Source organism: Triturus cristatus, chromosome 3_1 (assembly GCF_964204655.1).
Source record: "Triturus cristatus chromosome 3_1, aTriCri1.1, whole genome shotgun sequence".
Taxonomy (NCBI): Eukaryota; Metazoa; Chordata; class Amphibia; order Caudata; family Salamandridae; genus Triturus; species Triturus cristatus.
Genome location: NC_140583.1, coordinates 36,384,855 through 36,400,711, shown reverse-complemented (window position 1 = coordinate 36,400,711; position 15,857 = coordinate 36,384,855). Strand labels below are relative to the sequence as shown.

The window sequence follows — 15,857 nt, the reverse complement described above, 5'->3', positions numbered from 1 at the left end:
GGAGAGCTTCTGGGGCCACAGGCTCCAACACCCACACTTTCTGGCCTGGCTGGTAAACAGTCAGGACAGCCTTCTGGTCATGCCAAGCTTTTTGCAATTCTTGGCTAGCCTCAAGGTTTTTGGTTGCCTTCTTCATGTACTCTGCCATCTGGGAGCGGAGACCAAGTACATAGTCCATCACATCCTGTTTGGGAGGTTTGAGAGGTAACTCCCAGCCCTCCTTCACCAAACATAATGTGCCTCTGACAGGGTGCCCAAACAGAAGTTCAAAAGGGCTGTAGCCAACCCCCTTCTGTGGGACCTCCCTGTATGCAAACAGAAGGCAGGTAAGTAAAAGGTCCTATTTTGGCCTAAGCTTTTCTGGGAGGCCTTTAATCATTTCCTTTAGGGTTTTGTTGAATCTCTCAACTAACCCATTGCATTGTGGGTGATAGGGAGTAGTGAATTTGTAATTGACACCACACTCCTTCCACATTGCTTTCAGATATCCTGACATGAAGTTTGTACCTCTGTCAGATATAACCTCCTTAGGGAAACCCACTCTGGAGAAGACTTCAATGAGGGCTCTTGCCACCACAGGGGCTGTGGTGGTCCTGAGGGGAATTGCTTCTGGGTACCTGGTGGCATGATCCACTACCACCAGGATAAACCTGTGCCCAGATGCTGTTGGAGGGTCAAGGGGACCAACAATTTAAATCCCTACCCTTTCAAAGGGAACCCCCACCACAGGTAGTGGTATCAGGGGGGCCTTTGTTGTGCCACTGGCTTGGCAACTGACACAGGAGCGACAACACTCCTTGGTGTCCTCTGACATGTGTGGCCAATGAAAATGAGGGACAAGCCTGTTCCAGGTCTTGTTTTGGCACAAGTGTCCTGCCAATGGGATATCATGTGCTAGGGTCAAGAGGAACCCCCTAAACCTCTGAGGTATTACCAGCCTCCTGGTGGCTCCATGGGTAGGATCTCTACCCTCAGAATATAGGAGTCCCTCATCCCAATAAACCTTATGGGACCCACTAGCACTCCCAGCAGCCTCCGCCGCAGCCTGCTGTCTGAGGGGTTCAAGAGAGGGGCAACACTGTTGCTCCTTACTCAGATCTTCCCTGGAAGGTCCCCCTGCCCCCAAGAACTCAACCTGATCAGGCTCAAGTTCCTCTGGGTTAGTTCCTTCTTCAGGCTCTGCTTCTCCTCCCTCAGGAGGGGAATCTGAGATCTGAGACAGAGGGGAAGGCACAGCCTTTACCCTATTGCTCCTCCTCTTGGGTAGCATCTGGTCCATAGTTCCAGGATCCAGAGCTGGTTCAGTTTTATGCATCTTGGCCTGTGCCATGGTCACAGCAAATACCTCTGCAGGTATGCCCAACATCTCAGCATGAGTCCATAACTCTACTTCAGACCAGGCTGAAGTCTCCAGATCATTGCCCAACAAACATTTGACAGGGAGGTCTGCACTGACTACTACCTTTTTGAGGCCAGGTACCCCTCCCCAAGAGAAATTCACAACTGCCAGACTATGGTTGGCCCTGACATGGCTCGCATTGGTTACCTGGTACATTTCACCCAGGATGATCTGTGCAGGGTCCACTAGATCCTCTGCCACCATGGTGACACTAGCACCTGTGTCCCTGAATGCCAAAGCCTGTTTGACATTAATTATAGGCTGCTGTTTGTACTTGCCCAGATTACTGGGGCTCACTAGGAAGGACATATCAAGGTCTCCCTCACAAACTAGCAATGCCTGTGTTCGTACTCTGACTAGGCCAGAGTCCACATCAGAACCCAGGGTCAACCCTACTACACCCTTATTTTGATTATCACCTCCACCAGTAGCTGCAATAGGGGGAACAGTTGCCTTAGAGGCAGGAGTGGTGGTGGTTTGGTCTTTGGACTTGGTACAATCAGAAGTCCAGTGCCCTTTCTGTTTACAGAATTTGCACCAGGGCTTCCTTTGGCCGTTTCCCTTTGTAGACTGTGAATCCCCACCAGATGCAGATTTTTGGGGCCCTTGTGAAGACTTCTGGTCTTTTGCCTTATCCCCACCTTTCTATGAGCCTTTAGGATCTTGCTTCTTGGTGTCACCCCTTTGGTTCTGGGTTTTCTGCCTCACCCTGGTTCTGACCCATTTGTCTGCCTTCTTTCCCAATTCTTGGGGAGAGGTCAGATCAGAGTCCACCAAGTATTGATGCAACAACTGGTTTTGGCAATTATTAAGGATCTGTTCTCTCATCATAAGATTATACAATCCCTTAAAATCAGTAACTCTACTACCAACCAGCCAACCCTCCAGAGCCTTGGTTGCACAATCAACAAAGTCAGTCCAGTCCCAAGTCTGTGCTTTCTGGGTATCCCTGAACTTCAACCTGTACTGTTCAGTGGTTAAGCCAAACCCATCTATTAGTGCACTCTTCAGGACTTCATAATCATCAGCACCCTCTTCTCTAACAGTGAGGAGCTTGTCTCTACCTTTATCAGAAAAGGAGAGCCACAAGATTGCTGCCCACTGTTTCTGGGGAACCTGTTGTACTTTACAGGCCCTCTCCATAGCAGTTATCCACTTGTGGATATCATCCCCACTCTGGTAGGAAGGAACAACCTTGGACAGGTTCCTATGGTCTGGAATGTAATCTCTGCCTCTAGGGACACTGTTGCTGCCACCAGGGGGTTCTAACCGCTCTTTCTTAGAAGCTCTCTGGAGCTCAAAGGCTTCTCTATCTAAGGCCAATTGCTTGGTTCTGAGGGCAAGCCTAGCTTCCTCATACTGGAGCATCTTGTACCTTCTTTCAGAGGAGGTGTCTCTATTAAAGTATGAGTTCCTCTGATGGACAGATTCTCTGCCAGAGTGATATGAGTGGTTAGATTCCCTTGAAGGGGACCTAGGCCTCTCTTCGCTCCTGTCAGCTCTCTTAGGGAGAATTCATCTGTCCTGTGCAGACCCTTGTGGGTCTGACCCTTCAACCACAGACTCCAGGTCATCTTGATTTTCATCATCAGACCCAGAGACTATGGCTGACCCACCCCCTGATCCAGATCGACCAGCTCCTAGAGCCAGTCTGAGATCATCTGCTGTTAGCAAATTTATCAGGTGTTGTGTGGAGGGACTCTGTCCTAACCCCAGGTGTCTTGCAACACACATGGCCTTCAAGTCAAAGAAGGTCATGTCCTTGTACTGAGGTTGGGTGGATCCACTGAGTCCATCCCTTGAGGACATTCTAGTGTTGTGCAGTGTTGTACTACCTACACTAGTTTGTGGCCTACTGATCCTAGCTTGAGATGTAGCAAGGGTGTGCTATCCCTTCACAAACAGCTCTAAGTTCAGTAGAACTTATTGATACTAAGCTTGACTTTATATGTACCTTGAGTACCTTAAGTGGTTTTCAGTTAGTAATTTAAATAGAGATTTTCTGGTAAAACAATGGCAAGCTGGAATCCCACACGCTGCCCACCAATGTGAGAAGTTGGCCTGGCATATGCTGGTCACTAGTTATAGTGACCACCTTGCACCAGTCCAATTCGACTCATATGGTAGATAGGTTTAAGACAACCTTTTAAAGAAAGCTATCCTAGTGGTAGCTGTGGAGAGCAGCCTTCAGGCTAAGTCTCAGAGGAATGTAAAGCAGCATGTTTTACCTTATAATCTCTTGAATTACCAAATGAAAGGACACCACACAGGTATATATATATCAAATATATATGTATTTATTTCTAGACACACTCTACTAATCTCTTAATGGGATTAGAAGCCAGGAACACATTCAAATATCAACGTTTCACAATAAGTTAAGCACAGATGTGGATGGAGCCCTAGGGGCGTACCAGACCATATACTAAAAAAGAGGTTAAGGAAAGTCGAATTTCAGAATGACAAGGTCTAGGGCCTGTAGAATCGCTGGGGCTTCACGACTGCAGTGAAAGCAGGTAAGAAACAGACCCAGGGGAGACGCATGCAGTGTGAGAACACAGCCGCGGGTTCCCTATTGATTACAATGGAGCAAGTCGAGGTTTGATTTTTAACGTTTTAGGGTACTTCGAGGAAGTCTACAAGCAAGCCACTTACAAGGTAAGTAATTTGAGGGCCAACACACACTAGGGCACCGGAGTGCACGAGTTACCTCACCCAGGGAAGCCAGGTGCATAGGTGTCTTTAGGTGTCGGGTCGCGTCGCTGTTTTCTATGGAAGCCAAAGAAGACTTGCTGCTTGCGGCGACTGAAGAAGTGTCCGGTGGAATCCAAGGCTGGATTCGAGATGTAGAAGACCTGAAAATTGAAGGGACAGTGTTCACAGTCGCTTGCCAGAGACCCGGGGCCAGGAAGATGGATGCCCACAGATGTCGGGTGATTTCAGGTGATCAAGGGTGTTTTGACTCTTCTCTCACGAGGTCCAGGAAGGATTGACGATGACCAGCAGCTGGATTCGAAGTGTCCCACAACGTCTGCAGCTGACTGCGGTGTCAGCAACCGGATTGGAGCCAACAAGCCTTGGCAACGGCAAGTCTCGTGTAAAGTGAAGAAAATCGATGTTGCAGACCAGCAAGGTCTGAGTGACTCACCCAGCGAGGGTGAGTGAGGGCAGGCCTGGAGCAATCAGGGGAGCCCTTTTAGTCGATAAGAAAGTCTTTGGGGGGACCCACAAGCCAACGGGCAAGGGATTGCGAAGACGCCTCTTGAGGAAATGCTTCACAGGAGCCCACAGTCACTCGGGACGGGGTATGCCACTGATTTTTGCTGCAAAACCTGCAAGAGGCTTGGGCCAAAAATGGTCCAAAGCACAAGTTCGTAGAACATCATGAAGGGGTTGGACTCGACAATAGTGCACGGTTCCCAGGTATTGCGGTTCCTCGTCACTCGTGGGGTCCACTCGCCTCAGCTCTGCTGGGGACTCACAATGGCCGTCGTAAAGTCAGGAAATCCACTTCCGGGGCTGCAGGGACTTCGAACTCCGGCGGGAGCGGGAACGTTTGCGGCAGTTGATTAGAGTTTCAGGTGCCTGCCAAGCAGGGGAGTCACTCCTTGACTCCAAGGGAGATTCTTCCGTCTACCAAAGGTAGTGGAACGTCGAAGGGCCAGGATTCTTCTTGTAAAGCGTTGTCCAAGGTTATCTAACTTGCAATGGCAAGGTGTTCCTATCTTATAGTAAAAGAAAGGGAGGGACTAGATCGATGACCACTCCTCTAGGAGGGTCAGGGGGGTGGGTGGTTACACCCACTTCCCTTTGTCCAGTTTCGTGCCAGAGCAGGGGCTGGTAGCCCCTGAACCGGTTTGAGCTGGCATATGCACAGAGGAGCCTACTGCTCCCCCAGTGTAGGACTTCAAAGCAATCTAAGAGTGCACCCACCCAGCTCCAATACACTAAATCCTGCCTGGAAGGTGGTGACACCTCCCTGTGACAGGATGCCTATTGATGGGCCTCCTCCACTGTGAGTTTCAGTCAGCAGCAGGAGAGCAGCCCAGTGTCAGTGCTGGTGGCATCCATTTTGTGATGCCAGGGCTCTTTCAGATTTCTACCGTGTTTCCACAGTGGGTACATGTCATCCCCTCTAGAAGGGTGGAATCATACTCCCACACCAGTTACTGGTTTGGGGGTATGATTCCAAGTTGTTTGACAACAAACACAACATGTTTTGATGCAGTCATTCCAAAGTTAGCATTAACTGGGAGGTTATAATGCACTTAAGAGTATATGGTTTAACCGCATCCACAAACAGCCAAAGGGAATAGACCCTGCCAGCTGCAGAGGGGCCCTGCTCAGGCAGAGGCACCCCCTCACATTGTAAACCAAGCACCCTGCCCTCAGGATTGATAGGGCCTGCCATAGGGGTGGCTGATAGGTTTATATGTGTGTGTATGGTGAGATATAGGAACCTATACCTCAGTGAGGAGTGCTAGCACTACCTTAACCAGGCTGCAGTAGCAGGCCTGAGGTGTCAGATTTAGTCTGCTTCCCAGGGGTGGCATAATACATGCTTCAGCCCCTGGTAGGCCTGTAAAGTACCTATGCCCTTGGTACCTAAGGTACCATATACTAGGGGCTCATAAGGCACCTCAGTAACCAATCACTAGTGCACCTAATATACACTCCAAGTCATTTAGAGAGAACAGAGAGACTGGGGCCAGCCTGACTATAGCCAGAAACCAGTGTTAACATCAGAAACGAAGTGGGGGCAACATAAGTGCAGATTCTACTCTCCTACACAGCCCCTAGGCTCTCATAGTGATGGCGTCTAGCAACAGTCTAGTATCAGCACTTAGGCTCACAGTGATGATGTCTATCTTCAGCCTATTATCAGGCCTTAGGCTCTCAGTGATGGTGTCTATCATCAGTCTAGTATCAGCCCTTAGGCTCTCAGTGATTGTGTCTATCATCAAGTCTTGTATCAGCCCCTAGGTTTTCATAGTGATGGCGTCTATCATCAGTCTAGTATCAGCCCCTTGGCTCTCAGTGTTGGTGTCTATCTTCAGTGTAGTATAAGCCCTTACGCTCTCAGTGATGGCGTCTATCATCAGCCTAGCATCAGCCCCTAGGCTCTCAGTGATGGCGTCTATCATCAAGTCTTGTATCAGCCCCTAGGTTTTCATAGTGATGGCGTCTATCATCAGTCTAGTATCAGCCCCTTGGCTCTCAGTGTTGGTGTCTATCTTCAGTGTAGTATAAGCCCTTAGGCTCTCAGTGATGGCGTCTATCATCAGCCTAGCATCAGCCCCTAGGCTCTCAGTGATAGCGTCTGTGACCAGTCTAGTAACAGCCCCTAGGCTCTCATAGTGATGGCGTCTAGCAACAGTCTAGTATCAGCCCTTAGGCTCTCAGTGATGGTGTCTATCTTTAGTGTAGTATCATTCCTTAGGCTCTCACTGATGGTGTCTATCTTCAGTCTAGTATCAGCCCTTAGGCTGTTAGTGATGGTGACTATCATCAGACTAGCATCAGCCCCTAGGCTCTCAGTGATGGTGCCTATCTTCAGTGTAGTATCAGTCCCTAGGCTCTCAGAGTGATGGCGTCTATCATCAGTCTAGTATCAGCCTCTAGGTTCTCATAGTGGTGGCGTCTATCACAAGTCTAGTAGAAGCTCAGAGGCTCTCACAGTGATGGTGTCTATCATCAGTCTAGTATCAGCCCCAGGCTCTCAGTGATGGTGTCTATCATCAGTCTAGTATCAGCCCCTAGGCTCTCAGTGATGGTGTCTATCATCAGTCTAGTATCAGCCCCAGGCTCTCAGTGACGGTGTCTATCATCATTCTAGAATCAGCCCCAGGCTCTCAGTGATGGCGTCTATCATCAGTCTAGTATCAGCCCCTGGGCTCTCAGTGATGGCGTCTATCATCAGTCTAGTATCAGCCCCAGGCTCTCAGTCATGGTGTCTAGCATCAGTCTAGTATCAGCGCCAGGCTCTCAGTGATGGCGTCTATTATCAGTCTAGTATCAGCCCCTGGGCTCTCAGTGATAGCGTCTATCATCAGTCTAGTATCAGCCCCTGGGCTCTCAGTGATGGCGTCTATCATCAGTCTAGTATCAGCCCCAGGCTCTCAGTCATGGTGTCTAGCATCAGTCTAGTATCAGCGCCAGGCTCTCAGTGATGGTGTCTATCATCAGCCTAGTATCAGCCCCAGGCTCTCAGTGATGGCGTCTATTACCAGTCTTGCATCAGCCCCTGGGCTCTCAGTGATGGCGTCTATCATCAGTCTAGTATCAGCCCCAGGCTCTCAGTCATGGTGTCTAGCATCAGTCTAGTATCAGCGCCAGGCTCTCAGTGATGGCGTCTATTATCAGTCTAGTATCAGCCCCTGGGCTCTCAGTGATAGTGTCTATCATCAGCCTAGTATCAGCCCCAGGCTCTCAGTGATGGCGTCTATTACCAGTCTAGCATCAGCCCCTAGGCTCTCAGTGATGTCGTCTATCATCAGTCTATTATCAGCCCTTAGGCTCTCAGAGTGATGGCGTCTATCATCAGTCTAGCATCACCCCTAGGCTCTCAGAGTGATGGCATCTATCAACAGTGTAGTATCAGCACCTAGGCTCTCAGTTATGGTGTCTATCATTCATTCATTTAGTCTTTATTCGAATAAAAATCATAAAAGACACAGCATCACAATATATAAGCCACATCAATAAATTAAGTAAAAGAGCATTAAATACACCAAGACTAGTATAATAACAGTGAATCAATAATAACAATATAATCTCATAACCCAATAATAGCTTTTACGATTGCAGGTGATTCAGATGATTCCTCCTTATGGCCCAACACATGGACCAGAACTTCGCCATGGCAACCACAATCACCTCCTTAGTATCACACTTAAGGATACGCAGAGCTGTTTGCGCTGAGCTTATGCCTAACTGTTTACACAGAGGCTTGATCCATTTCATACGGGGAGCTCTATATGCTGGGCATGCAAATAACACATGTGGAATTGTTTCAGATAACCCAGGGCAACAATGACAGGAGGAATCCGCATTTGAGGCCTGATTGTTTCCCCATTTTTTAGTAAAAGATTTTAGGGGCAAACATCCAACTCTAAATTGATGGTACAACTTCCTGTCAATGGTTCCAATAATAATGTCCCAATAGGGTTCCAATAAATAATCGACCTTATGGACCATAAAGAGATCAGATAATGAATCCCTGGGAGTCTTGGCAAGGGACCTAAGTTGGAGCATCTCAACATACAATCTCTTAAATTCACTCTTCGATGGAAAAGGAGATCCTTCTGGATCTGACCAAAGATGGCCTAAGTTCAAAGCCGTAAGAACTACTCTAATGTTATGTAACCAAGAAATTTGACGGGACTTGTCCACCCCTATGAGATATTTAAGGGCCAGAGCGTAAGGAGCTAACTCTGGGGTCTAAACCCAGCTATCTCTTCAAAGGACACACACCCCAAATCCTGCAACAATGATTTTAAAGGTGTAGATTGGGGTAAACCAGTGAGAGATCGCAAAAACTTGTTTTGGGCCAGTACCAGAGGACGCAAGTTTTCAAAACTCCAGAGTTCCGCGCCATAGAGTATTGACGCTCTAACCTTCCCATGATACAGCTTCATAACTGGAGCTATAGGTTTTGTTAGGGAGGATCTATGTTCTTTTAAAAGAGCTCCCGCCAGTTGATTATGTTTGATTACTGAGAGATCCAACTGATGGTTCCAATTTAGTCTCCGCCCCAGAGTCACCCCTAGATATGCGAAAAAATCAGTTTGCTCAATAGGAGCATTATTCATTCTAAGTGTAGTACTGATTTTTTTCTTCTTATGAAGAACCATAAATTTTGTCTTCCCGACATTAACCTCCAGCTCATTATCACTACAGAAGAGTTGGAAGCGATCCAGAGCACGTTGAAGGCCGGGTTTAGTTTTAGACAATAAAAGGGTATCATCTGCAAACATTAAAATCAGGATTCTTAATCCATCAAGTGTGGGGGCATCAGTAGGAAAATCAGTGAAATAGGAAACGACATTGTTGATAAAAAGGGAGAATAAAGTGGGTGCTAGAACGCACCCCTGGAGCACACCTTTGGCGACTTTAAAGCTATTATGTCTATCATATGGTGTCTATCATCAGTCTATTATCAGCCCCAGGCTCTCAGAGTGATGGCGTCTATCACCAGTCTAGCATCAGCCCACAGGCTCCAAGAGTGATGGCATCTATCACCAGTCTAGTACCAGCCCCTAGGCTCTCAGAGTGATGGCGTCTATCACCAGTCTAGTATCAGCCCCTAGGCTCTAAGTGATGGTGTCTATCATCAGTATAGCATCAGCCCCTGGGCTCTCAGTGATAGCGTCTATCATCAGTCTAGGTTCAGCCCTTAGGCTCTCAGAGTGATGGTGTCAATCATCAGTCGGGTATCAGCCCCTAGGCTCTCAGTGATATTGTCTATCATCAGTCTAGTATCAGCCCTTAGGCTCTCAGAGTGATGGCGTCTATCATCAGTCTAGTATCAGCCACTTAGGCTCTCAGTGATGGCATCTATCATCAGTCTAGCATCAGGCCCTAGGCTCACAGTGATAGCGTCTAACATCAGTCTAGTATCAGCCCTTAGGCTCTCATAGTGATGGCGTCTATCATCAGTCTAGTATCAGCCCCTAGGCTCTCATAGTGATGGTGTCTATCATCAGTCTAGTATCAGCCCCTAGGCTCTCATAGTGATGGCGTCTATCATGAGTCTAGTATCAGCCCCTAGGGTCTCATAGTGATGGCGTCTAGCAACAGTCTAGTATCAGTGATGGTGTCTATCTTTACTGTAGTATCAGCCCTTAGGCTCTCAGTGATGGTGTCTATCTTCAGTGTAGTATCAGCCCTTAGTCTCTCAGTGATGGTGTCTATCATCAGCCTAGCATCAGCCCCTAGGCTCTCCGAGTGATGGCATCAATCAAGTGTCTAGCATCAGCCCCTAGGCTCTCAGAGTGATGGTGTCTATCATCAGTCTAGTATCAGCCCCTAGGTTCTCATAGTGGTGGTGTCTATCATCAGTCTAGTATCAGCCCCTTGGCTCTCAGAGATGGTGTCTATCTTCAGTGTAGTATCAACCCCTAGGCTCTCAGTGTTGGCGTCTATCACCAGTCTAGTATCAGCCCCTAGGCTCTCCGAGTGATGGCATCAATCAAGTGTCTAGCATCAGCCCCTAGGCTCTCAGAGTGATGGTGTCTATCATCAGTCTAGTATCAGCCCCTAGGTTCTCATAGTGGTGGTGTCTATCATCAGTCTACTATCAGCCCCTAGGCTCTCAGAGATGGTGTCTATCACCAGTCTAGTATCAGCCCCTAGGCTCTCAGAGTGATGGCGTCTATCATCAGTCTAGTATCAGCCCCATGCTCTCAGTGATGGCGTCTATCACCAGTGAAGTATCAGCCCCTAAGCTCTCATAGTGATGGCATCTATCACGAGTCTAGTATCAGCCCCTAGGCTCTCAGAGTGATGGCGTCTACCATCAGTCTAGTATCAGCCCCAGGAACTCAGTGATCGTGTCTATCATCAGACTAGTATCAACTCCTAGGCTCTCAGTGATGGCGTCTATCACCAGTCTAGTATCAGCCCCTAGGCTCTCAGAGTGATGGCGTCTATCATCAGTCTAGTATCAGCCCCATGCTCTCAGTGATGGCGTCTATCACCAGTGAAGTATCAGCCCCTAAGCTCTCATAGTGATGGCATCTATCACGAGTCTAGTATCAGCCCCTAGGCTCTCAGAGTGATGGCGTCTACCATCAGTCTAGTATCAGCCCCAGGCTCTCAGTGATGGCGTCTATCATCAGTCTAGTATCAGCCCCAGGAACTCAGTGATCGTGTCTATCATCAGACTAGTATCAACTCCTAGGCTCTCAGTGATGGCGTCTATCATCAGTCTAGCATCCGCCCCTAGGCTCTCAGAGCTGGCGTCTATCATCAGTCTAGTATCAGACCCTAGGTTCTCAGAGTGATGGCGTCTATCATCAGTCTAGTATCAGCTCCTAGGCTCTCAGTGATGGCGTCTACCATCAGTCTAGTATCAGCCCCTGGGCTCTCAGTAATGGTGTCTATCATCAGTCTAGTATCAGCTCCTAGGCTCTCAGTGATGGCGTCTACCATCAGTCTGGTATCAGCCCCTAGGCTCTCAGTGATGGCGTCTATCATCAGTCTAGTATCAGCCCCAGGAACTCAGTGATGGCGTCTATCATCAGTCTAGCATCAGCCCCTAGGCTCTCAGTGATGGCGTCTATCATCAGTCTAGTATCAGCCCCTAGGCTCTCAGAGATGGCGTCTATCATCAGTCTAGTATCAGCCCCTAGGCTCTCAGAGATGGCGTCTATCACCAGTGAAGTATCAGCCCCTAGGCTCTCAGAGTGATGGCGTCTATCATCAGCCTAGCATCAGCTCCTAGGCTCTTGCAGTGATGCTGCGCGGCCGCCATTGCACTGAAGCGGATGGTTGTTGAAGAATTTCAGGCTAAACAATCATCAGCAAGGGGTGTAAGACCCTTTGAAATATTTCCACTGTAGTATGTAGTGTTCTTTTGAAAAGACAACAAAATGAAACACATAATTAGCAACCGTCCTGACACTCTGATTTCATAATAATGATTAAACATGTAATAATCAACTTCACTGGTTAAGTACTACAGATATACACATGTAGGCTTGAATATTATATTTGAAGGAACTGCGGAAGAATATGAAAAGAAGGTGAACGTGATGTCATCACACTCATTCACTTCAGAATAATTAAAAATTACATTTGGTTCACAGTGATGGCGTCTATCATCAGTCTAGTATCAGCCCCTAGGCTCTCAGAGATGGCGTCTATCATCAGTCTAGTATCAGCCCCTAGGCTCTCAGTGATGGCGTCTATCATCAGTCTAGTATCAGCCCCTAGGCTCTCATAGTGATGGTGTCTATCATCAGTCTAGTATCAGCCCCTAGGCTCTCATAGTGATGGCGTCTATCATGAGTCTAGTATCAGCCCCTAGGGTCTCATAGTGATGGCGTCTAGCAACAGTCTAGTATCAGTGATGGTGTCTATCTTTACTGTAGTATCAGCCCTTAGGCTCTCAGTGATGGTGTCTATCTTCAGTGTAGTATCAGCCCTTAGTCTCTCAGTGATGGTGTCTATCATCAGCCTAGCATCAGCCCCTAGGCTCTCCGAGTGATGGCATCAATCAAGTGTCTAGCATCAGCCCCTAGGCTCTCAGAGTGATGGTGTCTATCATCAGTCTAGTATCAGCCCCTAGGTTCTCATAGTGGTGGTGTCTATCATCAGTCTAGTATCAGCCCCTTGGCTCTCAGAGATGGTGTCTATCTTCAGTGTAGTATCAACCCCTAGGCTCTCAGTGTTGGCGTCTATCACCAGTCTAGTATCAGCCCCTAGGCTCTCCGAGTGATGGCATCAATCAAGTGTCTAGCATCAGCCCCTAGGCTCTCAGAGTGATGGTGTCTATCATCAGTCTAGTATCAGCCCCTAGGTTCTCATAGTGGTGGTGTCTATCATCAGTCTACTATCAGCCCCTAGGCTCTCAGAGATGGTGTCTATCACCAGTCTAGTATCAGCCCCTAGGCTCTCAGAGTGATGGCGTCTATCATCAGTCTAGTATCAGCCCCATGCTCTCAGTGATGGCGTCTATCACCAGTGAAGTATCAGCCCCTAAGCTCTCATAGTGATGGCATCTATCACGAGTCTAGTATCAGCCCCTAGGCTCTCAGAGTGATGGCGTCTACCATCAGTCTAGTATCAGCCCCAGGAACTCAGTGATCGTGTCTATCATCAGACTAGTATCAACTCCTAGGCTCTCAGTGATGGCGTCTATCACCAGTCTAGTATCAGCCCCTAGGCTCTCAGAGTGATGGCGTCTATCATCAGTCTAGTATCAGCCCCATGCTCTCAGTGATGGCGTCTATCACCAGTGAAGTATCAGCCCCTAAGCTCTCATAGTGATGGCATCTATCACAAGTCTAGTATCAGCCCCTAGGCTCTCAGAGTGATGGCGTCTACCATCAGTCTAGTATCAGCCCCAGGCTCTCAGTGATGGCGTCTATCATCAGTCTAGTATCAGCCCCAGGAACTCAGTGATCGTGTCTATCATCAGACTAGTATCAACTCCTAGGCTCTCAGTGATGGCGTCTATCATCAGTCTAGCATCCGCCCCTAGGCTCTCAGAGCTGGCGTCTATCATCAGTCTAGTATCAGACCCTAGGTTCTCAGTAATGGTGTCTATCATCAGTCTAGTATCAGCTCCTAGGCTCTCAGTGATGGCGTCTACCATCAGTCTGGTATCAGCCCCTAGGCTCTCAGTGATGGCGTCTATCATCAGTCTAGTATCAGCCCCAGGAACTCAGTGATGGCGTCTATCATCAGTCTAGCATCAGCCCCTAGGCTCTCAGTGATGGAGTCTATCATCAGTCTAGTATCAGCCCCTAGGCTCTCAGAGATGGCGTCTATCATCAGTCTAGTATCAGCCCCTAGGCTCTCAGAGATGGCGTCTATCACCAGTGAAGTATCAGCCCCTAGGCTCTCAGAGTGATGGCGTCTATCATCAGCCTAGCATCAGCTCCTAGGCTCTTGCAGTGATGCTGCGCGGCCGCCATTGCACTGAAGCGGATGGTTGTTGAAGAATTTCAGGCTAAACAATCATCAGCAAGGGGTGTAAGACCCTTTGAAATATTTCCACTGTAGTATGTAGTGTTCTTTTGAAAAGACAACAAAATGAAACACATAATTAGCAACCGTCCTGACACTCTGATTTCATAATAATGATTAAACATGTAATAATCAACTTCACTGGTTAAGTACTACAGATATACACATGTAGGCTTGAATATTATATTTGAAGGAACTGCGGAAGAATATGAAAAGAAGGTGAACGTGATGTCATCACACTCATTCACTTCAGAATAATTAAAAATTACATTTGGTTCACAGGAGGAGACCTCGGGCCCCGAGGAGAAGAAACAATATTTAGGAGAATAGAATGAGCCTTTGTCTTACATACATTGAGCTCTGGTAAGAGTTCTTCTCTGTATGACAACAGACTTGACAATCCACCCAATCACGAGCCACTCCCCAGAAGACCCCTCGCTCCAGGAGAGCTGGTGTCAGCCCCAGTTTGGGCCCTGTAGCAGCTCCATAGATCCCTGTCTCAAAGAGCGAGGCTAAAACGTATGTTTGAGTAAAAGGTGGTTGTACCCACAAGGGAGTTTAAATACATGGGGGCTCATTTATGAGTCCTTGCGTCACATTTGCGCCGCCAGTGCGTCACTTTTTGTGACGCATCAGCGGCGTAAAAACTGGACCTTGTTGCACCATATTTACAAAGTGACGCATCTAGGTAGATGCGTTACTTTGTAAACCCCTGCGCTACATTATACCTGCGTCAGGTATAATGTATGCAGGGTGGGCGTTCCCACGTAAGTAAGCATCGTAGAAGTAACGCAGTGAAATCTCCGAGATTTCACTGCACCACTTCTAGGGTGCAAATGCGTCAATATCTTGCGCCTGCCTCACAGCAGGCGTAAGACTGACGCAGGCCCTTTCACATGGGCCTTGCCCCATGTGAAAGGACACATTGCTGGAGTTGCGTCACTTTCGTGACAGACTCCAGCAATGCGTCACTTTTGCGCCTACAGATACGTCAGAAATACTGACGTATCTGTGACTCCTTGCGACATGATGCGTCATACTGTAAATATGACGCATCATTGGAGTCGCAGGGAGGGCGCAGTGAAAAATGACGCATCACTGTTTTCACGCAGTGATGCGTCACTTTTCATAAATGAGGCCCATGATTTTTATGAAATGCAATAAAGATAGTCAGGATGGGACATTTTACCTCATGAGTGAAGGTTGGGGTAAGTAAGTGAGAGGACCAATGAAAGGCCCCTCCATGGTAACCTGTTCAAGGGGAATCTAGCTGGCATGCCCCACCCTGAGTGATGTGCTACACCTGGCAACGCTGCCTAACGAACCCAGAGCAGGAGAGAGATGGCCCAGACCCCCTTGATGCTTCCAGGGGGGCCAGGCCCTGGTTCCAGGCCGGGGTAATATTTCTCATCTTACGCTGCTGTGTGTCCTGGCACCACTTCTGACCGGCACACACCACTCTGCCAGTTCTGCTGGGTACAGTAGCGCCTCTTGAACACATTCTTGCCGTCCAGGAGTGGTAAGCTCGTCACAGTCACACCTGAGGAAAGCGAGACAAAACAGAGGAGAGAGAGTGTTAGCTGTGGATGGACCATGGTGTAGTAGGAAGTGTTGGGCTTCTCCGGGGTTGTAAAGAAACTCCTGTCCCCGGAGAAGCAATATCCTATGGACCAACGGACAGCGATAGTGTGCATCGCCAGTGACATCAATCATAGTCGGCTGTGGGATTGGCTTCTATAGGTCAGCTAAGTGCCATGACAGGCGC

At 48.2% G+C, this 15,857-nt stretch overlaps 1 protein-coding gene across 2 annotated transcripts in view; it reads right to left on the bottom strand.

Moving 5' to 3' along the window:
* LOC146859654 (uncharacterized) overlaps window positions 1–15,857 on the bottom strand; it is a 481,453-nt gene that overhangs the window by 244,935 nt on the left and 220,661 nt on the right. For both annotated transcript variants that reach the window (XM_085646710.1, XM_085646711.1), the window contains exon 11: window positions 15,509–15,632. In XM_085646710.1, the coding sequence (XP_085502836.1) occupies window positions 15,509–15,632 (124 nt within the window). The remainder of the gene's footprint in view (window positions 1–15,508; window positions 15,633–15,857) is intronic.